General features: G+C 40.4%; 1 protein-coding gene across 3 annotated transcripts in view; it reads left to right on the top strand.

Moving 5' to 3' along the window:
- Positions 1 to 15,669, top strand: part of usp53b (ubiquitin specific peptidase 53b) — a 38,171-nt gene that overhangs the window by 12,034 nt on the left and 10,468 nt on the right. For all 3 annotated transcript variants that reach the window (XM_054777943.1, XM_054777945.1, XM_054777946.1), the window contains exons 8-16: positions 1,315 to 1,420; positions 3,475 to 3,621; positions 3,877 to 4,026; positions 4,106 to 4,274; positions 9,609 to 9,731; positions 9,808 to 10,525; positions 12,023 to 12,084; positions 13,423 to 13,501; positions 14,791 to 15,608. In XM_054777943.1, the coding sequence (XP_054633918.1) occupies positions 1,315 to 1,420; positions 3,475 to 3,621; positions 3,877 to 4,026; positions 4,106 to 4,274; positions 9,609 to 9,731; positions 9,808 to 10,525; positions 12,023 to 12,084; positions 13,423 to 13,501; positions 14,791 to 15,608 (2,372 nt within the window). The remainder of the gene's footprint in view (positions 1 to 1,314; positions 1,421 to 3,474; positions 3,622 to 3,876; positions 4,027 to 4,105; positions 4,275 to 9,608; positions 9,732 to 9,807; positions 10,526 to 12,022; positions 12,085 to 13,422; positions 13,502 to 14,790; positions 15,609 to 15,669) is intronic.

Genomic DNA, 15,669 nt, shown 5'->3' with positions numbered 1-15,669 from the left:
TAGTATGTGTGGGTGTTTGTGGGGGGGGGTTACATGTTCATAGAACGATGAACAACTTGTATCGATCTCCTTCCTTCCTTATAATAAGCAAGGTTCAAGTGCACTGCGTGTCAGACACTAATTGAATGTGGCTGCAAAATGACACCAAAGAAAGTTGCAAAAAGAAGAGAAACACGAATGAATTCAAAGTACAAAGGTAGCGTCTTTTACAATAGGATTGTAATGTGAAGGTTCCTAGTTAACACATGTTGCAAGGGTAATGGTTTAAGAGAGACACATTAAAGAAAATGATTGAGCCAGTGTGTGTAATGATGATTGTATGTGCTGCTGAAAGTCCACATGGCTCTTCCATCTCCTCCCTCCACCCTCCACTCATCACCGTGATCAACAACAACAGTCTTTAATAAAGGTAAAAGCAATGTTAAATGCCCATTTATCCATTTCATCATTCATTTATTTATATTTTGAGTTGTTTTCTGCATGTAAAACAATAATTATTCTCTATAAAATGTGTTTTTTGTTCATATTTGTGGGTGTCTGTAACAGATTAATTGGATTTACATTTTTCCTAATGAAAAAAATTGCTTAATTTTTCTTATGCTTTGGTTTTGTCGGCCCTTTTGGAACGGATTAATGACCCAAACCGAGGTTCCACTGTATTAATGATTGTTTGTCCAATCACGTTCGTTAGCCGTCTACTTCCTGCTTTCACACTTTCATTGTCACTCAGTCAAAAAAACAACAAAGGTGAGGTAACCGTAAACCGCCTTATCTTTATTGTCTATTTGTTGGTGGAGCTACTCCCTGGTCCATGTGTGAATGACATAGGACGTAAGACTTAAGACACTCATCCCTGTGTGAATGACTGGAAAAAAAGCTTTGACCTGCTTTTGTGGGGAAATCGTTTGCTCCCACCTGTTGCTTTAACTCATGAGACCCCAAATATAAGATGACTTGTCTTTTTCAGACTTTTGGGGGCGAAAATACCGTCATATGTTCAACTTGGTCATGATTAAAGATACCAACAAACATGTCTATTAGCGCTGTTTCACTCGCTTGTCACTCGCTTGTCTCAAGAATATATTCATATCATCTGGTTTCTTGTGGCCCATTTCGGTTGCACTTTGATTTTTTACTGTGTGAAAAGAAACCAAAGCAGAGAAGGGAACGAACAGTTTTCAAACCCAGAGAAAGTGAATTATTTGGTCTGTGAGCGTCTTTTATATTCAGTTAAGAATGACTGATTGAGTATCATTCCAATGTAATCTCTAACAAAATGCAAACCATCTGTCTGCTGTGTTTGTCTATATACAGCCAACAGGTAGAACGCACAACAGGGAGGACAGAGCGTCTCAGGTCAGACATGTTTGGAGAATTGCTGCAGGCGGCAAACAACACAGGCGACCTCCGCAACTGCCCCGTATGTCATTCATTGCCTGCATGCTTCTTTGACAAGCTCTTTTAAAAAACAAGTCTCTTGTGAGCACTTAGTCACCTACTAGCGACTAATGATTTAGTCTCTCAGCTAAACGGTTAGCAGGTTTCTGTAGAATTGACACACCATGATGAATGAATGAACTTTTAAGAGTACATGTTGTTCTTTCTGCTGTGGTGCTGCACTTGAAGGAAGGAGATGGTGCCAGAATGGTGTTAGGATATAAATAGCAGTAAGGGCTTAGCCTCTGTTTTTTCTTTCATCTGTATTTGCTGCTGCTGCTGCTGCTGTCTTGTGTCAGTGTTGTGAGCCTTGCCAGTTTTCTTTCAAAATTTGCAATGCAAACATAACAATACGTTAATATTGCCCTATTATGAGCAGTACATTTAGTGTCAGATAGGTTTACTGTCAGCACGCTAATAAAGCCAATATTTATTTTCTAGCTTTGGATGATGCTTGCTCCTCTGGTTCCACTTTGCTATGCTAGGCTTAATGTTTTACACTTGACCTATATACTGTACACTTTAAATGTCCACTATTATGCAATTATGTGTCCCTAGAGCCTGTTTATGAACGCCAAACTTGAGAAAAATCTGTCATCTTCTTCACTTGCTTGCTCCACTTTTGAGAGACGAGGCGCACAAACGGTCACTTATCAAGTTCTGCGTTTGACATCATGAAGGAAAAACTTCCTTCCTCATGGACATGATAGTGCCTCTGACACGTACCTAGCTATAGAGCCTGCCTCGTGTATACGCCTACCGTTTCACAGAGGATAGCTTTGTATATATACATTTTAAAGGCTTCACTGCACATCTTAAAATGCAGCTTGGCGCTCTGCCAACTATCTGTCAGTCAGCTACAGACATGGGAGATGAAATTTTGATCATTTGGTTGTTCTTTAGCAAATAGGCTAACCTAGCATGATGTTGCTGTAAAATGTGACTGTACTGACTGACATAGCTATGCTAATGTTGCTAATGTTTTTGTCCTTCTGACCCACTTCTTAATGTTATGTTGTTGTATGTGATATACAATATGGCATCTATTATGGCGAACAAGCGCAGAGTTTACAGTGTATATGCAAAAAGTGGATAAAGTGCACGATAAAGCTTCTAGGAGCCACACACTGTCAGAGACAGGTATGGACAAACACAGTTCATTAGCGGCTACACAAGCAGTGTCTTCCCAATAGGACTAAAAGCACCTGGATAGATTTTGGGGAACACACTTGGACCTCGGAGACTTAAAATTGTTTCAGTATTGAACAAGTAACAGCTAGCAGCTAACGTTAGCAGTCACTTTTGCTTAATCATCATATTCATCTTCGTCTCTCATTTACTGGTGGCTGGCATTATGCCTGCACCCACTTTTGAGGTAGCACTGTATAGCCATTGTTATACAGTCAAACCTCGGTTTTCGTACGCCCCAGTTTTTGTATGATTTGGTTTTCGTCGAAAATTTTCACTAAATTTTGGCTCGTTTTTTGTACGCTGTCTTGGTTTTCGTACAGTATTGCACTTAAAAAACTAGTATATTTGCCCTTTACTGTATTGTTCCGCGCAAACCAAACCAAACGCACAAATAAAACTGCTTTTCATGCGTTGCTGACTCACCGCCTGTGCATTTTTTATGAGTAGGACTGCTAAATAACCCGACATAGGGCCAAAGAAAGTTGTGAGCACCAGCAATTTGATAAAAAAGGCGAAAAACAGATGAATCATTTCTTGCCAAGATGTACTAGAAGTCTACATCAACAATAAGTTCCATCCAGTCGTCATTTCTCATTATTTCACATTGCTTTCTGCATGTAAAACTATAATTATTCTCTATAAAATGTATTTTTTGTTAATATTTTTGGGTGGAGTCATTGGATTTACATGATCTCCTACGGTAAAAATTGCCTCGGTTTTTGTATGTCTCTTCTGTATGTCTGATCTTTTTGAACAAATTAATGACGAAAACTGAGGTTCCACTGTAAAAATATATTATCTTTATTTGGGGAATGCTACAATTTGCTTAATTCGAATTTTTTTCAGCGAGACTGCGGCCAAAGCATCAAGATCCGCCGTGTACTCATGAACTGCCCAGAGATCGTCACTATAGGTTTTGTTTGGGATGCGGAGCAGTCCGATCTGACAGATGACGTCATTCGGTCACTCGGCCCACGGTTGAATTTGTGTGGGGTAAGTTGATATAATAATGTTTGCCATCAAACCTAAATCAGACAAACGGTATGGTATCGTACTGTATGATTTATTAGTTTCAGACAAAAACCTGTCATACTTCATCCAAATGTTGAGATTGCACTCATTCATTGGTCATTTTTTTGGCATTTTCACCCACTTTGAAACTAATAATGGTGCTGTTTTGAGTGCTATAAACCCTCAAAGACTGAACGCTGAATGGCAAACACATGTTTCTCTTTATTTGTGTCTCAGCTTTTCAACCGTGTCACAGATGAAAACGCCAAAAGGAGTGAGCTACATCTAGTGGGGATGATCTGTTTCTCCAGCAAACACTATTCAGCCTTTGCCTATCACACCAAATCTTCAAAATGGATGTTTTTTGATGACGCCACTGTAAAGGAGGTAAAGGGGCCTCTGCTGTGTTTTATCTCCCCATCATTGTCTGTTAATTGCTCTTAAAGCCAACCCGTCTCATTCTCAGATCGGCTCCAAATGGAAAGATGTTGCCTCGAAATGCGTCAGGGGACATTTTCAACCACTTCTTCTGTTTTACACCAATCCTGAAGGGACGGCGGTGTCTAACGAGGATGCACCAAGACAGACCACGATGTGTCCTCGATACAAAGGCCAAGTAAATGGTGAAGGAACAGGTAAGGATCCACTATCACTCACACAGTGGATAAATGTCAATTAATTTAAATACCACATAAATTTACCATTGAGAGACTGGACTCCTATGTTCTATGACATGTTATAAAACATGTCTGCCTCACCGTCTGGAGATTCGGGTCAGACTCTGTGGATACAGCGGCTGCCACCCACATCCCAAAAACATGCATGTTAGGCTAGTTGAAGACTCTAAATCAGGGATGTCAAACTCGTGCCATGGAGGGCCGAGACACTGCAGGTTTTCTTTCCAGCCGGTCACTAAATCAGGTGATTTTAATGATCAACACCTTCAGTTTGAGGGAAGGAGCTCATCAATTCAATCACCTGCTGAAGAAACTGGTTGGAGAGAAAACCTGCAGCGTCTCGGCCCTCCAGGGCACGAGTTTGACACATGTGCTCTAAATTGTCCATCAGTGTGAATGTGAGTGTGAATGGTTGCTGTCTATACGAGACGCCCACAAAAATGTCTATTTTTTACACCAACCCCCTCCAACACTTCTGCTACTTTGACATTAACGTTCTCCTCCAATTTCAGATCAACATTTCCAATAACAGTGACTTTGGTTATATTAGAATGTTAGATTTGATTCAGCGCCAGAACCTTCCCAGTCTGTCTTCAGTATGCCTCACACACTTATTTAACATTTTTTCTTCTCATAGTCTCATATTAGTCTTCTCTACGCTCTTTACCCCTCGTTGAGGCTGGGTCCATACGTTGGAATACATTTTGCAGAGAAAAAGCAAAACACGTGTGTAGTTAATGATTCTTGCTGAACTGAGGTTCTGGCGGTTCCAACTTGGAATTTTTGTGCACCTTTAGTGCCATCTGTTTCATCAAAATGTTTGGTCACAGTCAACTGAATTGTACAATCTCAGCAGCGTTTGACTCAAAAGTTTCCACTGTCAGTGTCTCTTTGCAAAAATTCAGCTGCTGCAGAACAGTAAGGTGAAAATGGAAAATGCCTATCTTGCTAGCAGGATGAGATACCTCTAATTAACTCGAAACTCAAAAATTAATTAACCCCAAAACCATGAAAAACATCACTGAAGTAATGACTGTAAGTACCTCTGTAAGTTCTGATGGGTCTGCACATATGAGACTTATGACTGGCCTCGGGATTTGGGTGAGTGCTGTTAAATCGCAGGCAGAAAGATTTCCCCCGCCCTGTGTGCTGGCTTGAACTTGACGTGAGGATGATGCCTCTGTTGCATGCAGATTACCACCCACGCCTTTTTCCCTAATCCCTGCTCCTGTGGCCCAGTGTACTCATGAGCTCGCTGCACAGCCGTCACTCTTCCTACCCTGCTAGATGGACATTTCACATGTTTTGCATCACTTTATTTCATTGCTTGTTTTGTTGGCAATGAAGCCTTGCCAGTTCCCATGGATTGTTTTGCTTTAGTGTGGCGCCCGGACTCTTTGACTGGCATGGGAGTGGAGTCTTGTTTTGAGAGTAGTTGTAAGTAACTTGTTTGTCAAATATAGCAGTATATGTTGTGTACTTTTAAAAACATACCGTGTTTGGTACACTCGCACAGTCTAATGAGAACCAAAACTGAAACTGTATACACAATGATGCCTTTAAAAAGATTATAGTTTTCAGTTTTGACAGTTCAAACAATATGTTTGCTCTTGTGGTTGTAGTTTGCAATGCAATGTGCTCACAGTTTACATAATAGTCGCATACGGGAAAAACACCACAGGGATGGTGAAAGTGGCAGCACATTTAACAGCGTTAATGATGCAGTTATATTTTTTCACTTTACTAATGAGGCTCCTGCATTATGCAATCATTCTACAGCAGGAAGAAAGGTGAGCGTGTTGTATTTGTTGCTGCTCACAATTTTGTGATAAAATACAGGTATAATGGAAGAGCTGATAGCTAGCTAGCTAATAGCTAATAACTTTTTAGGACATGTCTACACAAACATAGGTATACATAAAAATTATGGATGTCAAAACAGGGCGTTAACAGCGGTAACAAATTTATTTCATTAATTATGTTACATTTTTTTGTGTAATTAACTCATACCATGATGGCAAACCACGTCTCTCTGTTAAGTAGACAGATGGCGACACAGTGTCGCTCCCCACAGAGTCACACAGAGTCTGACGCTCTGGAATAACTTTATTCTGACCTGAACACATCAACAGCAGTGCAATTCCAACACCATATATGTATCTCCAACTCAGAAACACGTCCGTTCAGCCTCGGAACGACACTTTCTCATTACACTAGAATTGTGAGATGCATTCAGGGACACTCCGAACATCATATTTATTATGCGTTTATGTGTGGTCTAAATGAACAGAAAGACAAAGATAGACAATAAGTGGATATTCTTATCAGTCACTTTGTAACTCTTAATGCGGAAGTACAATTTGCTGCATTTTAGTATGCTCATAAATCCCGGAAAATAAACTCAAAATGTGAATTCGACTTAAGTAACGTGGTGTCTAAATCAATTTTGAGACACGCGTGCTATCTTTTAGCTTGATTAAAATTTTCAGTTCATTTGGATTCTCAGGGCATTCATTCGATCGCGACTGGACTGTTCAGGTTGTCTTTGAAGACGTTTGGCCTTTCATTCGAGCAGGCTTCATCAGCTTATGCTCAAACACCAGGTGGGACACACACCAGTCAGACTAGATAGGACAGCTCTAGTCTTTTTTTCAGTTTGACTGATCTGTCCATATGTAAAAATCAGAATCAGGTTTATTGCCAGTTATAGTTCACAGTGGTTCCCAAACTTTTCACTTCCCTTTAGATATTTGACTCCTGCCCACTTAAAAAACATAAACCCCTTTTTTTTAAATCGTCATTAACTTGAAATATTGAAAATTATTAATTGGTTAAGTAAGTAATTGTGGTTCAAAAAGTTTTATTTTGCATGGTCAAATTAAGTATTCGTCCTACATATCTTTTATTTCGGCTGCATCTTGGGATCCTTCTGTTTCAATGGGTTGGAGCTTCACTTTTTTCCAATAGATCTGATTTAAGTCTGCATATTAATTTTATACCAAATTGAAAGGGGAATTTTAACAAATATGATAAAGCAGTTTCCAAGGTACAAAAATACATACGACCAGATATAGAGCCTCATTTTTGGGGGAATCCCCACTCTCTCATCCAGACACACATACTGTACATTGACAGCTTTTCACAGCGCAGGGATTGGAACACAAATATAAATTAAATTGTCAAGATTAAACACTCTTAACGCACAACATAATCATCAAACTTACTTGTTCATATAACTCACACGGAGCAATGACAAAATGCCGTCTCCTTCCTTCTTCCTGCTCTGACTATGCGTTATGTACTCTGAGGCGTTCAGGCGTACCTGTAATTGTTTTTCATTTTTATTCACGTACTCCCTATTGGCGTACCCCTGGGGGTACGCGTACCCCACTTTGGGAACCTAGGGTCCCCATAATATGAGGAATTAGTTCTTGTGGATTGGTGCAACAATAAAAAAGTAAATAGAAAGTATAAGATGCCATTACAAATAAAAATATAAACAAATGTAAAATTGACAGTTTACCAGTGCAAAACAGCAGCAGAACTATTGATCGAGTTAAATAGAAGCATGGAATTATAGCATTATTTACAGGCATATTGAGGTAAAATTTTACATGCTATATATGTAAGACGATCATAGTTAGTTTATTTTATATTCAAGCATGATATTTAAGTGTTTTCAACTATTCACCTCTTTCCTGAACTGACTTTCCTCATCTTTCTGGGATTTGGGGTATAGTGCCATCCATCCCATCTATTTTCTATGCCGCTTATCTTCATTAGGGTCGTGGGGGTTTCCAGCTGACTTTGGGCGAGAGGTGTCGTACACCCTGGACTCGTCGCCAGCAAATCGCAGGACACATATAGACAAACAATTATTCATGCTCACATTCATACGTATGGACAATTTACGGTAATTAAACTAACATGCATGTTTTTGGAATGTGGAAGGAAACCGCAGTACCCGGACAAAACCCACACACGCACGGGGAGAACATGCAAACTCCATACAGAAATGCCCAAGCAGAGATCTCCCGACTGTGTAGCCAACATGCTAACCACTCGGCCACTGTGCGGCCTGGTATAGTGCCAACTATATATATATATTTTTTTAATGGTATGGTATGGTTTATTTGTTTTAGACATGCTTAACAAGTTACATTAAGGAACATCATGTGGGTACATTTGCATAATTCAACATGTCTGAAAAGGAGTTGGAAGAAGCAGAGCTTATTTAACTCCAACCCTTCTCCATGTCTTGTACTAAAAATTCATTCACATCTTAACTTTTACATGACGCATACAATATTTTACTTGTTTACATTTGATCATTTACATTTTGTTCACTTCCTGTGTAAAGGTGTATCGAGATGCAGTGCAGTGTTAAGAAAATGTTAAAAATAAGAACAAATAACATTAAAATGTAATAAAGTAATAAAATTGAAAAAATGTTAATAATAAATAGAAACAAGTTAGAATAAATCGAGACGTTAAATAAGACAAGTAAATCAAAAACATTGAGGATAAAATACAGCTCTGGAAAAATCTAGGAGACCGCCTCAGACATTGACTATGCAAGTTCTTCTAATCTAATAATCTTCCTTATGTTTTCACCATGTTTTATTTTCTACAAATAAATGCTGCATGAAATGACAATATTTTGATTTGGAATGTAGGCGTAATGTTGTCAGTAGTTAAAAAATAAAACAAATGTTCATTGCTTCACAACACATCGTAAAATCTGGGAAAATAATCATTTTGCAGTGGCCTGTAAGACTCTTTCAGAGCTGTATATGACGAAATCACACACTTTATAAGTCATTTGTGTATCCAAATTGATCAATAGTGGTGATAATCAAATGTAATCAAATGAAATGTGTTTCTTAAAATTGTTGAATTTGGCCTAATCTATGTTATTGTGGAGTTGCTATTGTTGACCGCTTTTAACTTCCAGCTGTATCAAGTCTTTGTGAGTTGCGTCTTTTAAAACCTATGAATAAACTAAAAATGTTCAATATTAGAAAGCCTGTATACATTTTGAAATACTTTGAGGCTCACTTATCTAATTGCCAGATGTGCACTACTGCAGTATTATTGCGTACTGATTGTAGGAAGTTCCCAAGATTCAGTACAACACAATGCCATTATGCTTTGCAACATTTTTGAGTTTTTTTTACTTGGGATCATTTCCAATTAAATTATCGATAGACAAAATAACTGTGATTTTACTTCAATCTATCAGAAGTGATGATATGCTGGTGGTTGACGGTTGTTGATGGTTTATCTCCTCAGTGAAAAATCCTCTTGGCAGTCCAAATAGATTCCAGGATCCTTTTATGGAGAATTTGCAGAGACCAGGTGAAACAACAAAAAAGGACCGAGTACACAGAAGAATAGACACATCCCAACATAAAGGTAACATCTTTTAGTATGGGCGGGAGCATTAATAAGAACTGGTGATGAGAAAATTCTGGTTGTCTGCTTTCTGTAGATATGACACATACAAGATCGGCCTCTCCTCCTGGAAATGGACCGAAGGAACAAAAATGTAAAAGCTATCCACGCAATGAGAGGTCGCTGACCCATTCGAGCAGAGCATCTCAGGAACCACGTGGACAATCCCGGCCCACACAGGGTGGGGGGCACAGCAAAAAGAACCACTCATCTCCTAGTTGCTCCGATCAGGACAGCTCCCAGGATCAGTGGGAAAATGGCGGGAGTGGAGGAAGCCGGAATAAATCAAAGTCTACTTGGAGACCCATTCGTGAGGTGCTTAATGTAGATACGGTACTCAACGAACTGGAACAACGGCGTCAACAGCAACATGACAGCCCTCGACACACGAAGACCTCGTCTCAGGAGCGGGTGCATGCTGAACAAGGACGAGATCGCGAGCGGGAACATGTACGAACCAGAGATGACCGCAAGCAGAAGTGTTTAATGACCATTTACGAGGACGAGCAGCGACAAGAGACTGAAAGCCACAGCTCAGTGGAGTCGGACAGTAAGGCTACACAACAGAGGGGCAGCAGGCTGACGGGTGGTGCCAAGACGCTTCTGAGGAGCGACACCTGGACAATTCAGAGGACCGAGTCGGGCTATGAGAGCAGCGACAGGCTCAGCAGTGGCTCCACAAATCCGGACTCGCCGGGCGTTGACGGCTTTGCTGTCAAAGAGCAGAGGTCGACAACAGAAACCCAGTTCCAAAGGTAAGAAAGACCTGCTCTTGTATATGAAAACAGGTTCACATTTAGAAAGTGAACACTATAAGAAAAAGCACTGTCTAGTAGGACAGTAATAATCAATGAATTCTGTTTTCAGAATTTAATCTTGCAGTGAGGTCAAATTGAGTGCACTACTTGGATGCAGCCAGCAGAGGTGTTGTTTATTCAGTCTCAACTAGTTTGGTCTGAGGAAGAACATGGGAAGCTGAGCTACGTACAGCCAAGTACAGATCCACTAGGGCAGTGTTTGCCAACCTTCATTGAGCCAAAGCACACATTTTATTTTTGAAAAATCTCACGACACACCATGACTTTGTTGTTTGAATGGCAACAGGCGGATATATAAGTTAATTACGTACCTTCTGCCATTTACAGGAAGAACATTTCATTGTTCTGCCTGTCACTATACATCTACATTTATAATAAATAATCACTGCACGGCCGCACTGGCTTTGAAGCAACAGTTCAGAACATTCAAATACTGTGGTTCAATAGATGACCAATTGAAATAAAAATCTGGACTGTTTTCAATATTAGATGTGTTGAACTATTTAAATATATGTTTTGTTTTGTTTGCTTACTGCAAACTACTGCAATTTTATTAACTTTGCAAATAAACAATTTACATTGAGGGTTGAATAATTTTGAGTGCCACTGTACATACCTCAGTCATTACAGAGGACATTTCATTTTACACTTTTATTGCACCTCAGTTTAAGTCCAAAAGAATTATTTACTTGTTAAGATTACTTATGTTCAAATTCTGACATAACCCTACAGAGCTAAGAAAAAGCCGTTAAAAAATAACTTTGAAAAGGATGTGACTACTGCTATTTTATATCCATCCATCCATTTACTATACTGATTGTCCTCATTAGGGTCATTGGTGTGCTGGAGCCTATCCCAGCTGATGTGGGGTGAGAGTGAGGTACACTCCGGACTGGTCATCAGTCAATTGTAAGGCCACAAACAAGAGAGAAAACACATGAGCTCCACACAGAGATGCCCAAATGAAAATTCAAGCCCCCCTTCTCATGACTCTGAGGCCCATATGCTAACCACTAGTCCACCATGTGGCCCTACTATATACCATATTTTATTTAAAACCAAACTTGATCTGTAGTTATGAAGTGATGTTAAACTCTAGTCACAGAGCAGACAATAAAAATAGAGGACATACTTTACATATTCAGTGTGGGTAAATAGTATGCACAAGTAAGTTAGAGTCAAATCAGTATTATAGCAACATTTGTGCTATATATTCACTCATTTCTGAAAATCCATGTGTGTATGTGGGTTGTTTTGACTAAATTGTCTGCCTTTTGCTATTTTAGCTTTTGAATATTTGGTCTCACACTCACATATGCTACTGTTGTGTGTTTACTTGCGCTTTGTGGCTGTGAGAAGAATCAAATTCCCTCTTCGTCTTGAAAACATGCTGAAATTCATTGTCATGTTTTTGCCTTTTACTCTTATTCGCAGCCAGCTGCACCCAAAGGGAGGCGATGCAAAATCGAGTCTAACGTCCTCACCGTCACACAATGGTATGTTGTAAGTATTAAAAAGGCCTCCTCCAGTTTGTCTGGCATCATAAAACCCTTTGTTGCTCATAAAGTTCAAATAACTGCAAGCAAACAGTCAACTGTATGTTTGGTCAACTATATCCCTTCATGCCATGACCACTCTTGCACGTTGGTGATAATGGTGATGGTTTGATTTATTTGAACATCAGTATACATCACATATCACAAATCACACTTCCACATGTCCAAAAGGAGTAGGAAGAAGCAGAGTTTATCATGTAGTCTGAAGGATCTCTTAGTCCATAATCTAAAAGAACAAACTGGTGAGGTGTCATCTCCCAGTGCTAATGACAAGGTGAGTAAATAAAATGCAATTAATGCCAGAGGTCGGCATTGAAGCTTGGACTGACTTTCCTCACCCAGTGCAGCCTATGCAGGTTTTAATCTGATGATAATCCCACAGAGCTCATGCAGAAAGCACAGCTGGACACGGCTGCTGGCGCCGTCACAAATATCTTCCCGCCTCCTGCATGACTCCCCGTTGCCTCGCTCTGACGCACAGCAACAGCTTATATCCTGGCAAGGACCTTTGCAGGGCAACAACCAAGAAAATAGTCTATTTTTATAAAGGGCTGGAATTCAGCGCCATGCTGCCCCTTGCTGTGCGGGTGTAATAAGGGGTGTGCTGTGTGCTCATGCTTTCATCCAGCTGTGTGCAAGTGGAGGGGATGGACTCCTTGCTAATGCTGCCACCTTGTGTTTGCATAATATGGTAGAGTTTAGGGTTAAAAGCTTCACTGTCATTGATGATTAATCTCAGATTTTTTGAATTAATCTAAACAGATTAAAATTCTAAATATTTCCTGGAATTTTTGTTTAATCTCAGAATTGTGTAATGCCTTACAATTCTGATATATGTTGTAGTGTATAAATACATTTGTCTCATAATCATAATAGTGCCTTTGGTACTGCACAAATTCTGTGTAGTGGCCATGTGACCAGGAAAATAAATGCAAGTGAATGAGTGTTATCTATGCTAGCAAGCTCAAGGGTTATTCTATTATATAATATAATATAATACAAAACAATAAAATAACTTTTATTTGATTCATCATGATTAAATCAGTTACATGGATGTGTAGTTACATAGATGCATTATGGTTGGAAGAGAAAATTAACCGAATTGCAGCCCCTAAATCCTATTTAACATCCTTATTTTTGTTCAGTTATGCAGAAGATGCATTTTCTGTTTACTTCATAATGATTACTTGACTAACTCTGGATGGACTGCAGTGAATAGATTCACCTTCTCTTTATTTTTCCCTTTCAACCTCACCTTTGTTTTTTATTCAATTGCAGGTAAACATCAGGCAAAACCTCAGGGAAGGAACCACGACCAGGTTTCACATTCACATCTTAAGTGCAGTCCAAGTTCAAGGTATTTTTCTTGTTAAGTGGGTTCTCATGAAATGTGTTTAAGTGTTTAAGTGCAGGGCCATTTGCGGCCCATGGCTTGTTTTTATTGGCCCTTGGCACAATGTTGAAATAAAATTACATAAAAAAAAAACATTTTGAAAAATAGAGCAAAAGGGAAGAATGTGAAGAGAAAAATCAGAAATGTTGATACTAATAACTAATAATAAAATAAAGATTTGTCTTGAAGTAGATATATATCATTTTTTTGTCTTTTTAGAAAATAAAAAAAAGTATAAAAATATCAAAGTGTCCCCTTACATCTTTTGTTTGCTTTCGTTCAGTATGCAACCCTAGATGAAAAAAGTTTGGACACCCCTGTTCTATGTCATGGCTGTTTTAGACATTTGTTTGCCCCCTTCCTGATTTTTTACTTTTTGCACGTTTGTCACACTTAAATGTTTCAGATCATCAAACAAATTTAAATATTAGTCAATGACAACACAACTGAATACAAAATGCAGTTTTTAAATTAAACTTTTTATTATGAATGGGGAAAAAAACCCCTACATGGCCCTGTGTGAAAAAGTGATTGCCCCCTAAACCTAATAACTGGTTGGGCCACCCTTAGCAGCAACAACTGTAATCAAGCGTTTGCGATAACTTGCAATGAGTCTCTTACAGCGCTGCGGAAGAATTTTGGAGGGAGGCTTGGAGGGTTTTCCAGCACGGAGCATCTTTTTCAGGTCATGCCACAGCATCTCAATAGGATTCAGGTCAGGACTTTGACAAGGCCACTGCAAAGTCTATTTTTACAAAGTGCTGTGGGCCAATAAAAGCTGCAGGCCGCGAACGGCCCCTGGGCTGCACTTTGGACACCCCTGTTTAAGGATGATTGTCCCAATTGATTCTTTGTTTCAAAACTTGTCAAGGGAGTGGGCAAAACGTTTTTCAATTTTGTTCATGAAAAGTTGAATATACAGATCGCAATCTTGTCAAAGCAATCCCGGTTCACATGTACCTCACTGAACGGCACTGCAGTTTGTATGCCAGGCAAGTAGCTTGTGGATTGGGAAAGGTGTTGAACAAACTTTCCTGCCGGGTACCCACAGACGAGCCATCCATACCCCCAAATTAAACAACATCATTACTAAAAAGGCTATAAAAGGCTCCTTAATTTTGATGACTCACTTTCTCATAAACCCTTTTGGATGTAAGGTGAAACATCTTCCAAAACCAAGAAGAGGTCTTTGTGGATTATCATGTTTTTCAGTTGTTGATATCATGATGCTATTATTTGTGACTTTGGTGCAGGCGCAAGTCCAAGTACACTTCCAGTAACTGCAGAAAGGCTTCAGAGCGGGAGTGCGTGGCTCCAGATAACAGGCAGAGCGAGCAGCAGGAGCTGACAAGCAGTCGAGGCCATGCGGGGGAAAGCGTGGCCCCAAGGCACGTTACCAAGACCAGCAGCTCGGAGTGGAACAGCTCAGATGACCTCGCTCTCTCCGAGCCTGAGGAAAGAGACACTTACCGCTCCAATGACGCCGCCGCCTCCGACCCACAGTGTCCTCACGTCCCCCTAACGTATCATTCCCCTGGCAATGCCGCCATAGAGCCTCTCCAGCTGAGCAATCAGCGTCAGCTCAGCACGACAGGGACGGGCTCTCCCCACCTCCGACCCAGCCAGCGGCTCTCCCCTCATCAGGGCGAAACAAGCGAGGCCGCGTTTCGCCCCAGGACGCTTCAAGAACCCTTTCAACCAAATCCTCGCCTTTCCACCTCATCCTTCGTCAGCCCCCACAGGAAGCCTGACATCTCCGGCGTGCGGACCTTCTCGGACGCCAGCTCTAAGTCGGGCTCGGACCCGGAAAGGAGCACGCCGTCGTCATGCGAGAGTGACGACAGACTGGCGGGGTACAGAGCAGAGCAGGCGGCGTCTACTCAGGAGGTTTCTCTCACCACGTACTTCAATGTGGATAACTGCATGACGGAAACGTACCGTCTCAAGTATCACAACCAGAGACCGCTGCTGCTGTCGGCCACGGTGCCACGAGCAGCAGGCCCATCTGAGCGCCGAGATGCTGCACTCGCTGCAGACACGCAAGATGCGCAAGTAGCCAACCCTGAATCAAGTAAGTTGAATCTGTCTTACCCAACAGTTATATAACGACTGAGATTGTTGATGTGTTTATA

The sequence above is a fragment of the Dunckerocampus dactyliophorus genome, chromosome 6 (assembly GCF_027744805.1).
Source record: "Dunckerocampus dactyliophorus isolate RoL2022-P2 chromosome 6, RoL_Ddac_1.1, whole genome shotgun sequence".
Taxonomy (NCBI): Eukaryota; Metazoa; Chordata; class Actinopteri; order Syngnathiformes; family Syngnathidae; genus Dunckerocampus; species Dunckerocampus dactyliophorus.
Note: the sequence above shows the minus strand (reverse complement) of the source record. Positions and strands in the feature narration are given on the sequence as shown.